At 38.2% G+C, this 23,437-nt stretch overlaps 1 protein-coding gene across 2 annotated transcripts in view; it reads right to left on the bottom strand.

The window, feature by feature from the left end:
• The window catches only part of FAM149B1 (family with sequence similarity 149 member B1), a 79,738-nt gene that overhangs the window by 8,226 nt on the left and 48,075 nt on the right, over positions 1-23,437 (bottom strand). For both annotated transcript variants that reach the window (XM_044239768.1, XM_044239769.1), the window contains exons 8-9: positions 4,343-4,467; positions 2,126-2,232 (exon numbers count right to left, since the gene is read on the bottom strand). In XM_044239768.1, the coding sequence (XP_044095703.1) occupies positions 2,126-2,232; positions 4,343-4,467 (232 nt within the window). The remainder of the gene's footprint in view (positions 1-2,125; positions 2,233-4,342; positions 4,468-23,437) is intronic.

Raw genomic sequence — 23,437 nt, 5'->3', positions numbered from 1 at the left:
ATGACAGTCATTTCTTCAGTTACAGTGAAGGCTGACTTGAAGATTCCCTGCTCTGGAGTGCTTCCTGAAAGTTCACCCCAGGGACTGAAGATTCCTACCATATTGGAAGCTGCCTTTGTGCTGAAGGAAAGACTTAGTTGAAAGGCAAATAATTACTGCTTAGGAGCAGTGTGGCGAGGCTCCCACTTGAAGATTAAAATGCTGAGCTCATTGGAGCCTGAGGGGGCGGGTTGTGTTTGGTTCCTTGGAAAGCTGGAGCAGGCAAACCGTCTAGAGCCTCATGCTGTGCAGGGCACTGGGGCTACTGTAGGTCCCTGTCTGCACAAGCAACTAAAGTACAACACTTTTCTATAAGTACTCTGATAAGTAGAATACTACGCCCAAATAGTTAAGAAACTTACTCTGCCCTACAGATTCCAGTTTTTGTTTTTGTTTTGTTTTTTAAGTGGGTACAATACTTGTAAGACCCCTGAGAGACACTATTTGGACAAGGAAATGGAGGGAAAGAGAATTAAGCTCTGCCACATGCTCTTTTGGCTTTCAGCAAGTTCTTCAAACCTCGAGGCCACTTTGCTATCCTGTAGTGCAAAATATACCTCAGTGTTTGGAGGCAAATACCCACCAAGAAATGGAGCTAAACCTTGAGTATTACAAGAGATTGTGCTGGTCTTCCTGCTGTCATAACCATTCACCTGATAGCCTTTTCTTTACACACCTTAACTGCTTCTTGCGACAGAAGCTTTAGCTGCTTCCGGCTTACCTTTGTCTTCTGAACTACTCATTCATTATTCTGGATTCAGTTATCACCTTTAGCCTTGTAACTTCTAGATCAACCTCCAAATCTGACCTTTTCCATATTTTCGGTGAGATGGCTTGGCATTATAAACTCAACATGCCCCAAACCAAATTTATCTTTACCCCACAACAAACTTCCCTTGAGCTTTGAAATCTCAGAGTTGACGTTGGTTCCTCTATTTATATAGAGTCTGATTTCTTTTGCAATATCTCCTAAAATATTACATTCCTTTATCCTTTGGGACAACCCTGAATATAGACTATTAGTAGCTTATGGTTGAACTCCTATATTAGAATCTTTACCTTAGTTCCTCCTGCTTCAATTGAGTCTATGTTCTTCCGCTGTAAAATCTATTTTTCAGATTCCTGACTTAAACTGTGTGCCCCTCAAGTGAAATTCATATGTTGGTGGGAGTGTCAAATGGCATACTTACTTTGGGAAACTTTATGGCAGTTTCTTACAAAGCTAAACATACACTTATCTATCCTATGACAATCTCTACGTATTGACTCAAGAAAAATAGACCATAGGTCCACAAAAAATACCTGCGCAAGAATGTTTATGGTGCCTTTGCATAAGAGCTGCAACCTGGAAACACCCCATATGTTCATTAGCAGAAGAGTAGAAAACAAATTGTAGTGTATTCTTACAATAGAATATGACTTAGCAATAAAAGAAGGTCACATGCAACAACATGAATGGGTCTCAAAAACATGGCATTCAGAACCTTCTAGTCTGGTCACAGCCTTCATTAATTTCATAGTTCTCTTCCTCGTGAATCACACCATGATCTATTTTAATTCTAGAAGATTGTCAGTGATCTTTAGTCAGAAGCATTAAAATTCTGACCTATCCCTTTTCTTAGTATAGCAAAACCGGTCTGCTTTCCCTTCTAAATAGTTTTGTATTTTTTGTCTCCAGACCTTTTCCTACACTATTCCTCCTACCTAGAATAGTCTTGTTGCTCTTCTCTGCTTATCCCAACTCTCATCTTTGACAGAAAAGTTTATACTATAGTTAGCCACCCAAATGTCCCCCTTCTTTGGGACTGTCATGCATTCACTCTGAGTACCACACCCTTGACATTCAGTCACAACAATGCCCTATGTGGTTAAGTCTCTTTTTACCCGCATGTGTCTTCTCTTTCCAGTTACATTATCAGCTCCTTGAGGGTGGAAACCATTTCCCTTAGATGTTTTTACTCCCCAGATATCTCTGGTTGCTTGGTGGGTACTCAATATATGCAGATGATTGACTGATTTAGCTTTCCTTTTATTTCTCAGTGATCTAGGTAAATTTTAGAGTCTATTAAAATTTTACACTTCTTACAGTAGCTTGTCCATTAGGGAGAGATTTCTTGGCTGTAGAGGCATCCCATGAACCAAGAGACCATTCACATTTGGCTGATGACCACTTGCTGCTTGACAGAGATTCATCTATATGTCAAAAGAAAATGTTACTTGTTATTGGTTAGTGAAGACATTTGCTGTGTTTCCCAACTTTTCCAAAACTTAATATTTTCAAATTAGATAGTCTGTGCATTTTTCTCCTATGCCTTAACTTTTATAACGTCTTTGGCCAGTAGCCAAGCTGGGGCTTCAAGTCCACTGTCAAGATGACAAGTCAGACTCCTTTTCTCTTCATTTCTAAATGACAGCAGCTAGGGGAAGTACGATCAACTGAGATGAAAGCAGTTAACAGCCACTCAGGGGAGCGAGAACTCCATTACTATCATTATTTACGTTAGAAAAGAAAACCTAAGAAGAAAAAATATGGAACAAATACAGAAAAAATTAAGAGTAAACTCTGACATAATCTCTTTCACCATCAAACAGTCTTATGCTCTGCACAAACTAATCCCTTATCTTTCACTACCCCTGGGGCAGTCAGCTATCAGTCATAACCTAAGTTCTGAAGACTGTAACTAGCAAGAGTTCTCGCATTAGCAGGATTTAATCTTCCATGGACTGACATTGCCACCTTGGAGTGCTGTTAATTTTCTCTGTAAGGTCATCAGTTCAGTGTGCTTTCTGGCCAGCTCCTCTGCCACAGCATGCATTTGCCTCCTACTTTCTCTCAGGAATATGTGAATTAATGCTTTTTCCCTGATCATTTCCTTGGTCATTCCTTCTTTTTCCTTAGCCAGGAACATTTAAGTTAATTATGCATAATTTAGGCTACCTAACCCATAGTCAGACCACTTCGGCATGTTAGAAGTATTTTATTACCATGAAAGGAACATTAGTTCACCTGGTTAATCCTCCAGTGTGGTAAGATATGGATGGGCTTTGCTGATTTTTATTTTTAAAAAATAACCCATTTGTAAATCCAGTAGCAGAATATCAGGCCAGTAAAACAACAAAGCAAATACTAAGTCTGAGAGTGAAACCCAGGGTTGATGAGCATGGCTCAAGGATTACAATCCCCCTGCAGCGCCCCCATCCCGTTTTGGTTTTTTGTTTTGTTTTTTGTTTTTGGCCAGAAGTAACACTGGGAAACTATCATGTAGCAACTAGATAAATCATTACACAGGGATGAGACCAGGCTCATTAGCCTTCTGTAAGAAATGATCATGTTTATGCTTGTCCACAGACTTCACTGGGACCACTTGTTCCTTACTTTGGTTTGCCTTTTACACCTCAGTTATTAGCCAGTCCTAAACACGCAAAAGGCAGAAAAGTCAACAGATTCAAATATCAAAAATAAAAACCAGGTAGGCTGAGATAAAAGAAAAGGGAGTCAAATGGAGAAATTCAAAGGATAGGATATTAAGGCCACAGAACATCTGAGATTGGTCCCCCTTTCTGTCATATCCTTTATTCTGCCCAGATAGAATTGGGCTAACCACATAGCTGATTATACATTGCATAACTTATGGATGACCTTAAAAAAGAGGGGACTGAGAGGTACCTGGGTGGCTCAGTTGGTTAAGCATCTGCCATTGGCTCAGGTCACCATCCGAGGATTCTGGGCTGAAGCCCCTGCATTGGGCTCCCCTGCTCAATGAGGAGCCTGTTTCTCCTTCTCCCTCTCACTCTCCCCCTGCTCATGCTCTCTCTCTCAAATAAATAAATAAATCTTAAATAAAATATTTTTTAAAAGAGGCCATTTGTTTAAAAAAAAAAAAGCTGACCAGAAATTATCAATCCTAATTTGCTATTAATTTTTTAAAAATTTCTTTTAGAGCGCATGTGTGCACGCACAGGGAGAGCTGGAGGAAGGGGAGGGGCAGAGAGGGGGGAGAGAGAGAATCTTAAGCCGGCCCCAGGTCCAGTGCAGAAACTGCCCCAGAGCTTGATCTCACAGCCCTGAGATCATGACCTGAGTCGAAATCAAGAGTGGGACCAACTGAGGCACCCAGGTGTCCCATTATTAATTTTTTAAACTTAAACTTATCAATGCAAAGAGTCACTGGCTTATTGTGATAAACACATAGCTTTACTGAAAAAAACTGAGTCATAGATAATAAAGGCAAATAACTCTGAGCAAGCTGCTTCTGGCAAGAACAGCCCTAGATTCTCCAGTACATTCCTGTGTAGAGCTTACTGGATTTGAGGTGATGGACGGCACCTTCGACTGTGGCACTCGAGGTAACACCAAAGGTTGTGGTTCACTCAGCACGCAGGGGCTTTCTGAAGCTGCTCTGGTGATTGCAACATTACTCTCATCATCTGAGCAAAGGAACAGAATCTATTAACCATGGATATCTTCAGACCCACAGCAAAACAGTAAAAAAACCTTCCCCGAGAATTCCTAATCTCAAACTAGGCTTCACTCATTTTTGCAGCTTAATTTCATACCACCTGCATGTTTAAAACAACAACAACAAACAGCCTTAAGAAGTTAGTTTAGAATGTTTTCCCAGGCTGATGATGCCTATTGGTACCCGGCAGAAGGAAAAACAAAGATCTTTAGGGCAAAGATATCCAATAGAACACTTGGGGTTAATGGAAATGTTCTACAGATGAACTAATGTAATGGCTTCTGGCCACATGTGGCTCTAGAGCCCTTAAAGTCTGGCTAGTGTTACTGAGCAACAGACTTTTAATTTTTTGTTAATTTTAACAAATTAAAATTTAAATAGCCAAGCAGATTTAGAAAAGGAAAAAAAAAAAACGCAAAGGAGAACTAACATGGCTAAAATTAAAAACAGCAGAATTAATAGATTTAGATATCTGTTGCTGAAGACAGTTTGTGAGCTGGAAGAAAAAGATGTCAAGAACTAATTCTGAATTCAGTGCAGAGGAAAGGAGATGAAAAATATGAACTGTACTCTAAAAAGTTAGTTTTACTATATGGAAACTATACCTTGTTTTAAAAATGGACAAATAAAATGACAGCGAAATATCCTTTGATATTTAAACTATCCATTGAGAGTTAAACATTGATCAGGATACTGATGTGATTGTCAATACAGGAACTGTTAGTGGGCGTATAGAACTGGCACAGTCTTGTTGGATAATTTGGTGTGATCTCTAGTAAATTGAAGATGTATATTCCCTATGACCCAGCAACTCTATTCCTTGGTATATACCCTAGAGGGAATCTTTTTTTTTTTTAATTTTTTATTTTTTCAGTGTAACAGTATTCATTATTTTTGCACCACACCCAGTGCTCCATGCAATCCGTGCCCTCTCCAATACCCACCACCTGGATCCCCCAACCTCCCACCCCCCGCCCCTTCAAAACCCTAGAGGGAATCTTGCACGTGTGTACCAAGAGAAATGTTTAAGATAGTTTAAGGCAGGGGGCACCTGAGTGGCTCAGTGGATTAAGCCTCTGCCTTCAGCTCGGGTCATGATCTCAGGGTCCTGGGATCGAGTCCCGTATGGGGCTCTCTGCTCAGCAGGAGCCTGCTTTCCCCTCTCTCTCTGCCTGCCTCTCTGCTTATTTGTGACCTCTCTCTCTCTCTCTGTCAAGTAAAAAAAAAAGAATTCATTTAAGGCATCATTGGTCATAACTGCAAAACACTGGACCTGGGGATTTGAGCACTTCTTACCAGCAGTTATGGCTCCAAAACTCAACTCAAGATGAGGAATCATGTTTTTGAGTAGAATTAATATGCATTCTGGGTCTTCATTGTTTTTTTTCCAATTTATTTATTTTCAGAAAAACATTATTCATTTTTTCACCACACCCAGTGCTCCATGCAAGCCGTGCCCTCTATAATACCCACCACCTGGTACCCCAACCTCCCACCCCCCCGCCACTTCAAACCCCTCAGATTGTTTTTCAGAGTCCATAGTCTCTCATGGTTCACCTCCCCTTCCAACTTCATTGTTTTTAAATCACTTCCATTATCATCATTTGGTTTACAATAATATACTGTGGTTTCCTTCAGAGAAACTATATCTTGACAAAAATGTCCAGTGAAGCTTGTTTCCTCATTAGCAAATTAGGATTAATAGTAAAAATAATTATCCTTTTTAATTATATTATTATGTTTTTATTTTAAAATATTTTTTTGTAATTTTGATTTTAAAACCAGTCTTATTAAAAGTTTAAAAAGACCATTAAAATAAGTTAGAAAAATATTTATATTTTCTTAGCGTTGTATATACGTCTGGGTTACAGTTGACAAACCTTAATATACCACAAGTTGTCACATGATCCTATGTAGTTTGATTTTGTTTCTCATGTAGGGGTAGAAAAAGTTGCTTTAGTAGCAGGGATAAGTTTGTACTAGCACCCATAGGTTGGCTCTGGGAGCAGCTAGCCAACTGGTCCACACCAAAGCCAAAAAGCCAAGAGTTCTCTTTTAGGAACTATTGTCTATGCTTTAATTTAATGTAACCCATTTATTCCTTATACAACCCTATATTAGTATTGTATTGTTCTATGGATTAAAAAAAAAACCTGAATCACAGTGAGTTTAAGAAACTTGCAGAGGGTATAAAGTTAGTGTCAGAGCCAGAGCTCAAATCCAGGTTTGTCTGGTAACAAACTGCTTTTAACCATTATAGAATATGACTTCTCACAGGGATAAATTTTAGAGCAGGTGTCGGCTAACTATGGCCCATGCATGGACCAAATATGATCCATTACTTGTTTATCTTATTGCAGTAAAACATGTGTAACACAAAATTTACCATTTTAACCATTTTAAAGTATACATTTCAGTGGCAGTAAGTACACGCATAATGCGCAGTCATCATCACTGGTTCCGCAAGTTTTTCATCACCTCAAAGTGAAATCTCATGTCCATTACTATTGCTAGTTTATATAAATAAAGTTGCAACAGTACTTTATTTTCACTGCTGCATAATACTGTCTTGTATGAATGTATCACACTGTAGTGCTATGGGACATTTGGGTAGTTGCAAGTTTTTATTTTCTAGCATGTGGTGCTATTACAGACATTCTTATGTATGTTTTAGTGAGCATATATAGTGCATATGGGGAGATGTACATAACCACCACTTTCTCTCATTCTCATATTGTTTATGGCCGCTTTCAAGGGCAGAGTTGAGTAACTGCAACAGACTGGATGACTGACAAGGACTGGCTCTTACACACAAAGTTTGGTGACTTCTCTTTTAGGGGGTCAACTCACTAAACAATCAGTCCACTAGACATTAGAGATCCTCTAGCTCCATTTCAAGATCAGTTTCTTGAAGTTGGACTTGATAATGAAAATTGAAGGAGTTCCTTTATTTACCACCAGTAGTGTTTATTATTACAGCAGTTCAAATGTAACTATGGACTTTATCATTTATCTGTTATTTCCAAAAACTTAAACTCATATGATATAAATCAGGGTTTTTTTTTCAAAGATTTTATTTATTTATTTGACAGAAAGTGCGCAAGTAGAGGGAGGGACAGGCAGAGGGAGAGGGAGAAGCATGCTCTCCACTGAGCAGGGAACCTTATGCAGAACTTGATCCGAGGACCCTGGGATCATGGTCTGAACCAAAGGCAGATGCTTAACCAACTGAGCCACCCAGGCAGCCCTAAACCAGTTATTTTTTAAAGGGTTTTAGTTCTCGGGGTGCCTGGGTGGCTCAGTGGGTTAAAAGCCTCTGTCTTCAGATTGGGTCATGATCCCGGCATCCTGGGATCGAGCCCTGCCTCAGGCTATCTGCTCAGCGGGGAGCCTGCTTCCCTTCCTCTTTATCTGCCTGCCTCTCTGCCTATTTGTGATCTCTGTCAAATAAATAAAATCTTTTTAAAAAAAAAAAAGGTATTCTGTTGTCCAATTCCAGTTTTATTTATTTATTTTCAAGATTTTGTTTATTTATTTATTTATTTATATGAGGGGGAAGGGGCAGAGGGAGAGGAAGAGAGAAAATCCTAAACAGACCCCCTGCTGAGTACACAGCTCCACATGGGGCTCAATCCCACAACCCTGAGATCATGACCTGAGCTGAAATCAGTAGTTGGATGCTTAACAGACTGAGCCACTCAGGTGCCCCTCCAATTCCAGCTTTAAAGGAGAACTTGACATGCATACAACAGAGTGGCTTAAAGAAGAACCCACATAGACAGGATCAAATGTAGCAAACGTGGAGGAACTGAAACTCTCATACAATACTGAAGAGTGTAAATGGATGCAACCACCTTGGAAATTTTTTGACAGTCCCCACTGAAGTTGTAATAGCATACCTTATGACCTAACAGTGCTACTCCCTAGTACATATGTTCACCAAAAGACATGTACAAGAACATTCCTGTTCCTGACAACACCATATGCTTTCAAATATAAACTGCAAACTGGGGCACCTGGGTGGCTCAGTGGGTTAAGCCTCTGCCTTCCGCTCAGGTCATGATCTCAGGGTCCTGGGATCGAGTCCCACATCGGGTTCTCTGCTCAGCGGAGAGCCTGCTTCCTCCTCTCTCTCTCTCTCTGCCTGCTTCTCTGCCTACTTGTGATCTTTTTCTGTCAAATAAAATCTTAAAAAAAAAACTGCAAACTACTCAAATACCCATTAACAGTAAAATTTGATCTAGCTATATGATAGAATATAACAACAAAACTATCATTCCAAGCAAAATAGTTGAATCTAACAATGTTGAGTTTAAAAAGACAGTTATGAAATGGTATATACTATAGGAATCCATTCTTATAAGTTAGGCTAGGGTTACTCTTAGGGTTGGAGGAGTTCAGTGACTGAAAGAAAGAATGAGAGGGGTTTATGAAGTGTTGGTAATATTCTGTTCTTGGTCTGGTTGCTGGTCATACGTGTAGATTCATTTTTTTAAATGGAAACCTATTTAACATTAGTTTCAGGTGCACAGCACAATGATTTGACAATTATGTACATTTCAAAATGCTCAGTGCAGTAAATGTAGTTACCATCTCTGACCATACAAAGTTACTACATTATTACTGACTATGTTCCCTATGCTGCACTTTTCATCCGATGACTTACTTATTTTATAACTGGCAGTTTGTACCTCTTATTCCCCTTCACCATTTCACCTATCACCCCCCACCCTCTCCTCTGGCAACAACTAGTTTGCTTTCTATGAGTGTTTCTGTTTTTCATGTTCGTTCCTTTGCTTTTTTAGATTACGTGTATAAGTGAAATCATGGTATTTATATTTTTCTATCTTATTTCACTTAACATAATACTTCTTTTTTTTTAAAGATTTTATTTATTTATTTGTCAGAGACAGAGGGAGAGAAAGTGAGTGAGCACAGGCAGATAAAGAGGCAGGCAGAGGCAGAGGGAGAAGCAGGCTCCCTGACGAGCAAGGAGCCCGATGTGGGACTGGATCCCAGGACCCTGCTTAACCAACTGAGCCACCCAGCCGTCCCTTAACATAATACTTCTTAAGACCATCCATGTTGTTGGGAATGGCGAGATTTCATTTATTATGGCTGAGTAGTACTCCACTGTGTGTATATATATCACATCTTTACCCATTCCTCTATCAGTGAACACTTAGGCTGCTTCCACATCTTGGCTGTTGTAAATCAATAATGCTGCAGTAAACATAGGGGTTCATATATCTTTTCAAATTAGGTATTTGTTTCCTTTCACTAAATCTCCAGAAGTGAAATTATGGGATTGTATGGTATTTAATTTTTAATTTTTTGAGGAACCTCCATACTCTTTTCCATAGTGACTACAGCAATTTACATTCTCACCAATAGTGCATAAAAGTTTCCTTTTTCCACATCCTTGTCAACACATCATAGTTCTTATCTTTTTTTTTTTTTTTTAAAGTAAGCTCTATGCCCATCATGGGGCTTGAACTCATGCCCCTAAGATCAAGAGTCACACGCTCTACTGACTGAGCCAGACAGATTCCCCAGTTCTTGTCTTTTTGATATTGGTCATCTGACTGGTGTGAGGTCTCATTGTGGTTTTGATTTGAATTTTCCTGATGATTAGTGATGCTGAGCATCTTTTCATATGTCTTTGGCCATCAGTATGTCTTCTTTGGAAAAATGTTTATTCAGATCTTCTGCCCATTTTTAAATCATATCATTTGGTATTGAGTTGTATGAGTTCTTTATATATTTCACATATTAATCTCTTACTGAATATCACTTGGTAATATCTTCTCCTATTCAGTAGGTTACCTTTTCTTTCTTTTTTTTTAATGATTCCCTTCACTGTGCAAAAGTTTCTTAGTTTGATCTAGTCCCAAGTTTTTTTATTTTTGCTTTTATTTTCCTTCTTGGGGAGACAGATAAAAAATATTACTAAGGCTGATGTCCATGAGCTTATTGCCTATATTTTCTTTTGGGAGTTTTATGATTTCAAGTGTTGTACTTAAGTCTTTAATCCATTCTGAGTTTATTTTTTTATATGCTGTAACTGGTCTGGTTTTAATCTTTCATTATAACTGTCCAGTTTTTCCAACACCATTTATTGAAGAGACTATCTTTTCCACATTGTATATTCTTGTTTCCTTTGTTGTAGATTAACTGACCATATATACATGGGTTTATTTCTGGGTTCTCAATTCTGTTTCATTGATCCATGTGTCTGTTTTTGTGACAGTATTATGTTTTGATTACTGTAGCTTTGTAGTATAGTTTGAATGCTGAGATTGTGATACTTGCAACTTTTTCCTTTCTCAGGATTGCTTGGGATGTTCAGGGATTTCTGTGGTTCCATACAAATTTTAGAATTTTTCATTATAGTTCTATGAATAAGGCTGTTTTTTTTTTAATAGGGATTGCATTGAATCTGAAGATTACTTTGCATAATATGGATGTTTTAACAAAATTCTTCCAATCCATGAAGATGGTTTATCTTTCCATTTATATGTGTCATCTTCAATTTCTTTCATTAATGTCATACTTTTCAGAATACAAATCTTTCAGCTCCTTTATTAAATTTATTCCTATGTGGTTTTTTTATGTAAGTAAGATTGTTTTCCTAATTTCTCATTCTCCTGTTTTGTTACTAGTGTACAGAAATGTAACAGATTTCTGCATATTGATTTTGTATCTTGCAACCTTACTGAACTGATTTATTAGAACAGGTTTTCGCTGGAGTCTTTAGGTTTTTTTTTTTTAAATGTAATATGTCATCTGCAATCTGCAGTTTTCCTTCTTCCTTTCTGATTTGGATGCCTTTTTTTCCTTGTCTAATTGCTGTGGCTAGGGCTTCCAATACTATGTTAAATAAAGGTGGTGAGAGTAGACATCTTTGTCTTGTTTTTTATCTTAAAGGGAAAGCTTTCATGTTTTCACCATTGAGTATGATATTAGCTGTGAGTTTGAGATATATCATCTTTATTTTGTTAGGTATGTTTTTTCTCTACCCATTTAGTTGAGAGTTTTTATCATGACTGGATGTTGGATTTTGTCATATGCTTTTTCTGTATCTACTGAGATGATCATGTAATTTTTATCCTTCATTTTGTCAAAATCCACATTGATTTGTGGATGTTGAACCATTCTTGTATCACTGGAATAAATCCCACTTGATCTTGGTGAATGACTCTTTTAACATAGTTTCTTAAATATTTATTTATTTATTTATTTGGGAGGGAAGGACAGAAAGAGAGGGAGAGAATCCTAAGCAGAATCCCCACTGAGCATAGAGCCCAACACATGGCTCAGTCTCGCAACCCTGAGATCATGACCTGAGCTGAAATTAAGTACCTGACTGAGCCACCCAGGATCCCCTTTTAATATAATTTTAAGTTTCGTTTGTTGATAATTTGTTGAAGATTTTTGCACCTATGTTGATTGGGGATATTGGTCTGTGATTTATTTTTTATTTTTATTTTTTTGTAGTGTGTCTTGTTTTGGTATCAGGATAATGTTGATTTCATAGAATGAACTTGGAAGCATTCCTTCCTCTCCTATTTTTCAAGATAGTTTGAGGGGGATTTTTAAAAAAATTATTTTATTTTATGTATTTATTTATTTAATTTGAGTGAGAAAGAGCGAGCAGCAGGGGAGGGGGAAAGGAATAGGGAGAGAAAGTATCCCAAGCTGCCTCCATACCCAGTGCAGAGCTTGATGTGGGGCTTGATCCTATGACCTGGAAATCATGACCTGAGCCAAAATCAAGAGTCAGATGCTCAACTGACTAAGCCACATAGGTGCCCTGAGAGCAATAGGTTTTAACTTGTCTTTAAATGTTAGCTAGAATTAAGTGTGAAGCATCATGCCCTGGACTTTTCTTGGGAGGTTTTTGTTTTGTTTTGTTTTGTTTTAGAGAGCTGCTGTTTATTTTTTTAAAAATTTAAAAAGATTTATTTATTTTAGAGAGAGCTTGAATAGGGGGAGGGGCGGAGGGAGAGAGGGAATCCTCAAGCAGACTCCCACTGAGCATAAAGCCCAACGCAGGGCTCTATGAACCCTATGAACCCAATGGATCCAATCCTGAGATCGTAACCTGAGCTGAAATCAAGAGTTAGATGCTTAACAAACTGAGTCACCCAGGCACCCCATCTTGGGAGTTTTTTGATTACCAATTCAAAATTTTGTCACTAGTAATTGATCTGTTCCAAGTTTTCTATTTCTTCCTGATTCAGAGAATTGTATATTTCTGGAAATTTACCCATCTCTTGTAGATTGTCCAATTTGTTGGTATGAACTTTTTTTTTTCCTGTGGTTCTATTCTTTTTTTTTTTCTTCCAATTTATTTATTTTCAGAAAAACAGTATTCATTATTTTTTCACCACACCCAGTGCTCCATGCAAGCCGTGCCCTCTATAATACCCACCGCCTGGTACCCCAACCTCCCACCCCCCCGCCACTTCAAACCCCTCAGACTGTTTTTCAGAGTCCATAGTCTCTCATGGTTCACCTCCCCTTCCAATTTACCCAAATTCCCTACTCCTCTCTAACGCCCCTTGTCCTCCATGCTATTGGTTATGCTCCACAAATAAGTGAAACCATATGATAATTGACTCTCTCTGCTTGACTTATTTCACTCAGCATAATCTCTTTAAGATTTTATTTATTTGACAGAGAGAGAGAGACACAGTGAGAGAGGGAATACAAGCAGGGAGAGGAAGAGGGAGAAGCAGGCTTCCCACTGAGCAGGGAGCCCGATGTGGGGCTCGATCCCAGGACCCTAGGATCATGACCTGAGCTGAAGGCAGACACTTAATGACTGAGCCCCCCAGGTGCCCCTGGCATAAAGTTTTTGATAGCAGTCTCTTATAAGATTCATATTTCTCTGATGTAGCTTGTGAGTTCTCTTTCAGTTCTGATTTTGAATCCTCTTTTTTTCTTGATGAGTCTGGCTAACATTGTATCAATTTTATTTTTTCAGAAAAACAGCTCTTAGTTTCAGTGAACTTTTCATGATTTTTTTAGTCTCTATTTCATTTATTTCCACCCTGATCTTTATTATTTCCTTCCTTCTGCTAACTCTGGGCTTTGGTCTACTATTTCTAGTTCCTTTATGTAAATTTAGAATGAAACTTTTCTTGGTTTTTGGGGTAGCCCTGTTTTGCTATAACCTTCCTTCTTAGAATTGCCCTTGCTGTATCCCAAAGATTTTGAACTGTCCTGCTTCCACTATTATTTGTCTCCAGGCATTTTTTTATTTCCTCTTCGATTTTTTTTTGACACATTGGCTATTTGGTAGTATGTTTATCATCCTTCATGTGTTCATATTTCTTCTAGTTTTCTTGTAACTGGTATCTCATTTCATACCACTGTGGTTGGAAAAGATACTTGATAGGATTTAAATATTTTTTTGTTTATTTTAGAGAGGGAGGGATAGAGTGAGCATGAGGTGGGGTGAGGCAGAGGAAAACAAGCAGACTCAGGGAGCTGGACTTGGGGCTTGATCCCAGGACCCTGAGATCATGACCTGAGCCAAAATCAGGACTCAGACACTTAAACAACTGAGCCACCCAGGTGCCCCTAATATGATTTAAATATTAAATTTATGGAGACTTGTTTTGTGGCCTAATATGTGGTCCATCCTGGAGAATGTTCCCTATGTACTTGTTCTATGGATACTCTGCCATTTTTTGGATGGAAGGTTTTGTATATATCTGTTAACTCCATCTTGGGTAATATATCATTCAAAGATAATTTCCTTATTGATCTACTGTCTGAATGATCTATCTATAATGTACATGGGGTGTTAAAGTCCCCTGCTATTCTTGCATTACTGTTGATTTGTCCCTTTATTTTTGTTATGTTTGTTATGTTTATTTTGTTAACAAACATAAAGGGCCACAAAACAAGTCTCCATAAATTTATATATTTAGGTGCCTCTATGTTGGATGCATAGATACTTAGAACTGTTATATTCTCTTGTTGGATTGATCCCTTTATTATGTAATGCTTCTCTTTGTCTCTTATTAAAGTCTTTTAAAGTCTGTTTTTTCTGATATAGGTATTATTAGTCGAGCTTTCTTTTGATTTCCATTTGAATGAAATATCTTTTCCCTACCCTTCACTTTACTCTATGTCCTTATAACTAAAGTGAGTTTCTTTTAGGCAGCATAGAGATAGGCCTTGTTTTTTTATGCACTCACCTAATTTCTTTTGATTGAAGCATTTAGTCCACTCACATTTAAAGTAATTATTGATAAGTATGTACTTATTGTCATTTTGTTAACTGTTTCCTGGTTATTTTTGCATTATTCCCTGTTTCCTTCTTCTTTTATTATTTTCTTCCATTGTGGTTTGATGACTTCCATTATTGTTATTTTTCGATTCCTTTCTCTTTTTTGTGTGTAGATTGGTCAAAGGTTTTCAATGTGGTTACTATGAGGTTCATATATAATAACCTATGTATATACAGTAGTCTGTATTAAGTTGATGGTTGCTTAAGTTTGAACACATTCTAAAAGGACTTGATTTTTACTCCATGTTTTATGTATATGATATCATATTTTACATCTTATTTTGTGTATCTTCACTTATTTTTTGTAGATATAATACATGTTACTACTTTTGGATTTTAATCTTCATAGTAGTTTTATAAGTGATTAATTACTACCATTACTGCATGTTTGCTTTTAATAGTAAATTTTTTTTTCTTTCAAAATTTTTACTTCTAGTTATAGTCATTTTGTTTCTACTTAAAGCTCCTTTAACATTCTTTGTAGGGCCAGTTTAGTAGTGATAACTCCTTTAACTTTTGTTTGGGAAATTCTTTATCTTTCTTTCAATGTTGAATGACTTTGATGAGTAATGTTTTCTTGGTTGTAGGTTTTTCATTTCAGCACTTTGAATATATAATGCCACATTCTTCTGGCTTGCAAAATTTCTGCTGAAAAATTAGTGAATAGCCTTATGAGGTTTTCCTTGTATGTAATGGTTTCTTTTTCTCTTGCTGCTTTTAAGATTCTCTGTCTTTAATTTTTGTCATTTTAATTATTTGAATGCACTTCCTTGGGTTCATCATATGTGAGGTTCTCTGTGATTCCTTGGCCTGAATGTCTGTTTCGTTGTCAAGTTTAGGGACTTTTAGCTATTATTTCTTCAAATAAATTTTATATTCCCTTCTCTCTCTCCTTCTGGGACCCCTACAATGTGAATGTTATTACACTTAGTGTTATCACAGAGTAGCCTTTATCTATCCTCTTTTAGAGTTCATTCTCTTTTTGCTATTTCAGTTTGGTTGCTTTCTATCATCCTGTCATCCAGATGGCTGAACAATTCCTCTACATTCTCTAATCTGCTGTTGATCCCTCTAGTGTTTTTGTTTGTTTGTTTGTTTTTGTTGTTTGTTTTGAGGGTGTGGAGAGAGGAAAAGAGAGAATCTTAAGCAGACTCCATGCCCAGTACAGAGCCTGTTGCAGGGCTCAATCCCACAACCCTGAGATTATGACCTGAACTGAAATCAAGAATCAGATGATTAACTGACTGAGCCACCCAGGCACCCCCAACCCCAGTGTATTTTTCACTTTAGTTACTGTAGTTTTTTATCTGACTGGTTCCATATATATATATATATATATTTTTTTTTTTTTCCCTATCCCTTTCTATCTCACACTCTTCTATCAAGTCTGGTGAGTATCTTTGAACTCTTTATCAGGTAAATTGCTTATTTCCATTTCATTTAGCTCTTTCTCTATTGTTTTGTCTTACTACTTCATTTAGAACCGATTCCTCGGTCTTTGATTTTTTTTGGACTCTGTGTTTGTTTCTATGTATTAGGTAGGCCTGGTTTTGAAAGTTGTTGCCTTATGTAGAAGGTATTCTGTGGTGCTCTTAGTGCAATCTACCCGGTCATAAGGACCAGGTGCTGCAGGGCTGTCCCCTATGTGGACTGTCTGCACCCTCCTATTGTGCTTGAGCCAAGGCTACTACAGGCACACTGGTGGGCAGTGTTTAGTTCTTGAGCAGCTCACTGAGAGGCCTGGTTGCATTCACTGTAGGGGCATTCAGCCCCACTGTCTGCAATGACCCACTGTGACTGCTACAGGTGCGGTATTGGGCAGAGATTGGTCCTGGAGTGGCTAGCAGAGAGACTGATCAGCAGCTACTGTCAGCATGCTACTATCAGCATACTGGTGTGTCGGGTTAGCTTCCCCACACCCCAGGGAAGGCATTGTTTTTTGGGTGAGCTGTTCCTGGCCAGGACTGACTGCCAGGTCTGGTGGCATAGGAGCTGCTTTTGGAGGTGACTGTCAGGTTGGTCATGTTAGGTGGGGTGAGACTGGAGGGCAATGCTGCGGCAGAGCACGTAGTACCAACAAGAAAGGTTTCAGAACTGCCTCCCATGGGTGTCTGGCTATCTGCGTTGGGCAAGGGAAAGGATAATAGTGCCTGCAAGTACTTCTGTTCCCAGAGAAAGCTGCCACACTCTCTGCTTCTCTGGCATATGTCCTAAAATCAGTCAAGAAATCTTCCTGTAGAGATAGGAAGATGGTGGTGGAGTGGGAGGACCCCACGCTTACCTTGTCCCTTGAATACAACTGGATAACTATAAAATCATCCTAAATATCCTAGAAACTGACTTGAAGACTGACCAAACAAACTCTACAATTAAAGGGAGAGAAGTGGTCACATCAAAGAAGGCAGGAAGTATGGAGATGTGATTTAGGGGAGAAATGGATCATGGCTGCTGCAGATGGGAGGGAGTCATGGACGAGGAGAAGGTTGGGAGAGAGAGAGAGGCACACAGAGGAATGCACAGGGAGAACATTTCCCCATAGAGGCTTCAAAAATGAGAGAGGCTGAATTTCATGAGGTCTTGCAACCAGTGGGGCTTAAAGCTTGGAATTTAAAAGGTCAGCAGGCTTGGCTGGGATAGAGCCCAGACTCTAAGAGTCCTGCTCTTAGAGAGAAGGTAGGCAAGGAACCTGGGGACATACAGTATGGAAACAGCAATCTGAAGAAAACATAGGGCACAGAGTGGAGAGATTATTTGCTCTTCTCAGAGTGTGTCCCTGAGGCAATATTCACAGAGACATCTCTCCACTGTTCTCAGAAAGAACAGAGCTGGCCAAATGCCATTTTCTCCCCCTAACCCCAGCATAAACACAGAGCCACCTGCAAGGAGCAGCACAGTGGCTACCTAACTTGCTTAAACTAAGCCCTGTGCTCCAGTTGAGCTGCCCTTCTCAGTCATGCTAACTTCGTCCTAGTGTAGCAGACCCCTCCACCAGAAAACCAGCCAAACCCCTCCCACACCAGATCTCCCTACCAGAGAGTTTTGCAGGGCCTCAGTTCCAGTGGAAGTAGTGACAGGTCTCATTTCACAGGCAGACCAGGGCACATGTAGTTAAAACTCACCACATTCAAGCTAGGGGCCAAACACTGCCCACAGCAGGAAAGGAGAGCCTCTGCAGATGACTGGCTGGAAGGATAGAGCAGCCAGAACATAATAGTACAGCATATGCAGCACACACTAGAGACACTCCATGAAGCACCAGGCCCTGGGCACTACTTGGCCTCTTCTTCATAAGGCCATTACTTTCAGAAACAAGAGACATAATTGGCTTTTCTGACACACAGAAGCAGGCATAGACTTAGACATAATGAGAGGATGAAAGAACAAAATAAGGTCATGTCCAGAGATCTAAGCAAAACAGATATAAATAACGTGCCTGATGGAGAATTTAAAGCAACAATCATAAGGACACTCACTGGATTTGAGAAAAGAAAAGAATGGAAAACATCAGTGAGACTCTGACCACAGAGGTAAAAGAGTTAAAAAGTCATATAGAGATGAAGAGTGCAATAAATGAGATCAGAAACACAGTTGATGCAATGAACAATAGGCTGAAGAACAGAGGAACAAATTAATGACCTAGAGGAAAAAATAATGGAAAGCACTAAAAAGAGAGAAAGAATTAGGCATATGCATAATGGGAATAGACATAGGGAACTCAGGAACTCTATCAAATGTAATAATGTTTGTACTATAGGAGTCCCAGAAGAAGAAGATAGAGAAAAGGGGGCATAAAATCCATTTGATGAAATAATAACTGAAAACTTCCATAATCTGGGGAAAGAAACAGGCATCCAGATCCAGGAGGCACAGAGAACTCCCATCAAAATCATCAAAAGCACACCCTACCCCCAAGATATATTGTATTTAAATTTGCAAAATAAAGTGATAAAAAATATTAAAAGCAACATGATAAAAGAAATCATTAATTTACAAGGGAAAATCCATGAGGCTAGCAGATTTTTCAACAGAAACTTGGCAAGCCAGAAGAAAGTGGCATGATATATTCAGAGGGCTGAAGGGATAAAGTCTTCAGCCAAGAACACTCGATCCAGGAAGGCTATCATTTAGAATAGAGATAAAGAGTTTCCCAGACAAACAAAAACTAAAGGAGTTTGTGACCACTAAAACAGCCCTGCAAGAAATATTGAAGGGGACTCTGTAAATGGAAAGGAGAGATCAAAAGTGACAGTATAGGGACGCCTGGGTGGCTCAGTTGGTTAAGCAGCTGCCTTCGGCTCAGGTCATGATCCCAGCGTCCTGGGATCGAGTCCCATATCGGGCTCCTTGCTCCACGAGGAGCCTGCTTCTCCCTCTGACTCTGCCTTCCACTCTGTCTGCCTGTGCTCGCTCTCACTCGCGCTCTCTCTCTGACAAATAAATAAATAAATAAAATCTTAAAAAAAAAAAAAGTGACAGTATAAAGGAAGGAAAAACAAAAGCAGTAAAAATATTTCTGTAACATCAGTCAAGGAACTCACAAAAAGGATATAAAGTATAACAACATATATCTAAAATGTGGGGAGGAGAAAAAGAATGGGTTCAACCTTAAGTGATCATCAGCTTAATATAGGCTGTTACGCAGAAAAGGTTATATATGAAAAAAAGGTTATATATGAACCTGATGGTAACCATATATCAAAAACCACTAATAAACATGCAAAGAATAAAGAGAAAAAAAATCCAAATATATCACTAAGGAAAATCAGCAAAACATGAGAGAGAAAGACAAGAAAGAATCAGAGAAATGCTCCAGTAAGATCACAAAACAAGTAATAAAATGTCAATAAATACATAACTATTAATTACCTTGAATGTAAACGGTCTGAACACTCCAAAAAGACATAGGGAGTCAGCGGATTAAAAAAACAAAACAAAACCCCAGGCACCTGGGTGGCTCAGTGGGTTAAGCCTCTGCCTTCAGCTCCTGTCGTGATCTCAGGGTCCTGAGATCAAGCCCTGCATTGGGCTCTCTGCTCAGCAAGGAGCCTGCTTCCCCCTCTCACTCTGCCTGCCTCTCTGGCTACTTGTGATCTCTCTCTCTGTCAAATAAATAAATAAAATCTTAAAAAAAAAACAATATGCTGCCTAGAAGACACTAATTTTAGACCATAAAGACACCTATAGATTGAAAGTGAGGGGACAGAAAAACATTTATTATGCAAATGGAATAGTAATACTTATATTGGACAGACTAGACTGTTTAAACTGGACTTTAAAACAAAGACCTGTGGGGCGCCTGGGTGGCTCAGTGGGTTAAGCCGCTGCCTTCGGCTCAGGTCATGATCTCAGGGTCCTGGGATCGAGTCCCGCATCGGGCTCTCTGCTCAGCCTGCTTCCCTCTCTCTCTGCCTGCCTCTCTGTCTACTTGTGATTTCTCTCTGTCAAGTAAATAAATAAAATCTTTAAAAAAAAATAAAATAAAATAAAACAAAGACCTGTAATAAGAGACAAGGGTACTGTATAATAATAAATGGAATACTACAAAAGAAGAGCTAACAATTGTGTATATTGTGCATCCAACATTGGAGCACCTAAATACATAAAACAATTACAAACATAAAGGAACTAATCAATAATATAACAATAGTAGGGGTCTTTAACTTAAATCAGTGGACAGGTATCTAAACAGGAAATCAAGAGGGAAATTATGGCTTTGAATTACACATTGGACCAGATGGACTTAACATATATATTCAGAACATTTCCTTCTTAAACAGCGGAATACATGTTTTTAAAGTATATATGGAACATTATCCAGGATAGATCGCATATTAGGCCACAAAATAGGCTTCAGCAAATACAAGAAAACTGAAGTCATACCATGCACCTTTTCTGATCACAACATTATGAAACAAGTCAAGAAAGACTCTGGAAAGACCACAAATACATGGAGGTTAAATAACATATACTAAATAATAAAGATTAGAGCTGAGATAGGTGACATAAAAACTAAAAAAAAGAAAAAAGAAAAACCCAGTAGAACAGATCAATAAAACTAGGAGGTGGTTCTTTGAATAAAATTAACAAAATTGATAACCTCTAGCTAGATGTATCAAGAAGAAAAAAGAAAGCACCCGAATAAAATCACAAATGACAGAGAGGAAATAACAACCACTACAGAAATACAAACAATTATGAGAATACTATGAACATAACAACAAATTGGATAACCTAGTAGAAATGGATAAATTTTAAAAAAATACAACCTACCAAGACTGAATCATAATGAAACAGAAAATCTGAACACATCAGTTACTATTGAAGGAGACTGAGTAAAAAACAAAACAAAACAAAATCCCAACAAATAAAAATTCAGGACCAGATGGCTTCACTGGTGAATTATTACAAACATTCAAAGAAGAATTAATACCAATCCTTACTCTTCCAAAAAACAGAATAGGAAAGAATTCTTCTTCTTCTTCCTTTTTTTTTTTTTTTTTTGAGGCCAGCATTACCCTGGTACCAAAACCAAGGATACCACAAGGAAAGTACAGGCCAATACCCTGATGAACATAGATGCAAAAATCCTCAAAGAAATCTTAGCACACCAAATTCAACAATATATTAAAAGGATAATATATCAAAAAATAAAAGAATAATACATCATGATTGTTATTAATCTAGGAATGCAAGAATGGTTCAACATCCACCAGTCAGTATGACACACTACATTAACAAAATGAATAAGTATCATACAATAATCTCTACAGATGCAGAAAAAACATTGACAAAATTCAATACTTTCATCAAAAGTGGGTGGGTATAGAGAGAATGTACTTTGCCATTATAAAGTACATATATGACAAGTCCACAGAGAACATCGTGCTCAACAATGAAAAGCTAAAAGCTTCCTCTAAGATCAGAAATAAGACAAGGATGTCTACTTTCACCACTTGTATTCAACATAGTATTGGAAGTCCTACCAAAAGCAGTAGGCAAGAAAAAGAAATAAAAGGCATCCAAATTGGGAAAGAAGAAATAAAACTCTCACTGTTTGCAGATGACATATACAGAAACTGTAAAGATTCTATCAAAAACTGTTAGAACTAATAAATGAATTCAGTAAAGTTGTAGGATACAAAATCAATACACAGGAATCTGTTGTATTTTTATACACTAATAATGGACTATCAGAAAGAGAAATTAAGGGGGAAAAATCCCACTTATAATTGCATCAAAAAGAATAAAATACCTAGGAACATATTTAACCAAGGAGGTAAAAGACCGGTATAGTGAGAACTATAAGACATTAATGAAAGAAACTGAAGAAGACACAAATAAATGGAAAGGTATTCTGTGCTCATAGATTAGAAGAATTAATATTTCTATTAGAATTAAAATGTCTGGGGCGCGTGGGTGGCTCAGTGGGTTAAAGCGTCTGACTTCGGTTCAGGTCATGATCCCAGGGTCCTGGGATCGAGACCTGCATCGGGCTCTCTGCTCAGCAGGCAGCCTTCTTCTCCTCTCTCTCTGCCTGCCTCTCTGTCTACTTGTGATCTCTGGCTGTCAAAAAAATAAATAAAATCTTAAAAAAAAAAGAAAGAAAACCCTAGAATTAAAATGTTCGTACTAACCCCCCAAAATACAGATTCGGAGCACCTGGGTGGCTCAGTGGGTTAAGTCGCTGCCTTCGCTCAGGTCATGATCCCAGGGTCCTGGGATCGAGCCCTGCATCGGGCTCTCTGCTCAGCAGGGAGCCTGCTTCCTCCTCTCTCTCTGCCTGCCTCTCTGCCTACTTGTGATCTCTCTCTCTCTCTCTGTCAAATAAATAAATAAATAAATCTTTAAAAAAAATACAGATTCAATGTGATTCTGATCAAATTTCCAATGGCTTTTTTTCACAGAAATAGGACAAACAATCCTAAAATTTGCATGAAACCATAAAAGACCCCAAATAACCAAAGCAATCTTGAGAAAGAACAAAAATGGAGGCATCTTGCTCTCATATTTCAAACATAGCTATAGCATATACCATATACATAGCCATAGCAATTAAAACAGTATGGTACTGGCATAGAAATAGACACATGGATCAAAAGAACAGAATGGAGAACTTAGAAATAAACCCATGCATGTATGCTCAATTAATTTATAACATGCATACAACAGGGAAAGGACAGTCTCTTCCATAAATAGTTTTTAGAAAACTGGACCAGTATCTCACACCATACACAAAAGCCAATTTAAAATAGATTAAGCCCTTGAACATAAGACATGAAACCACAAAACTCCTGGGGAAAAAATAAGAGGTAAGCTTCTTGGCCTAGACCATGATTTTTTGAATCTCATGCCAAAAGCAAAACCAAGGAAAGCAAAATAAAACATTAACTAAAAAGCTTCTGCATAGCAAAAGGAAAAAGCAACAAAATGAAAAGGCAACCTAGTGAATCAGAGAAAGTATTTGTAAATCACCTATCTGATAAGGGGTATTAATCCAAAATATATGAAAACATATACATGGCCAAAAAATCCAAGTTAAAAATGGGGAGAAGATGTGAATAGACTTTCCCGAAGAAGAAATACAGATAGCCAACAAGTACATGAAAAGATGCTCTACATCATTAATCATCAGGGA

Source organism: Neovison vison, chromosome 2 (genome assembly GCF_020171115.1).
Source record: "Neovison vison isolate M4711 chromosome 2, ASM_NN_V1, whole genome shotgun sequence".
Taxonomy (NCBI): Eukaryota; Metazoa; Chordata; class Mammalia; order Carnivora; family Mustelidae; genus Neogale; species Neogale vison.
The sequence above is the reverse complement of the archived record's forward strand: the minus strand, read 5'-3'. Positions and strand labels throughout refer to the sequence as shown.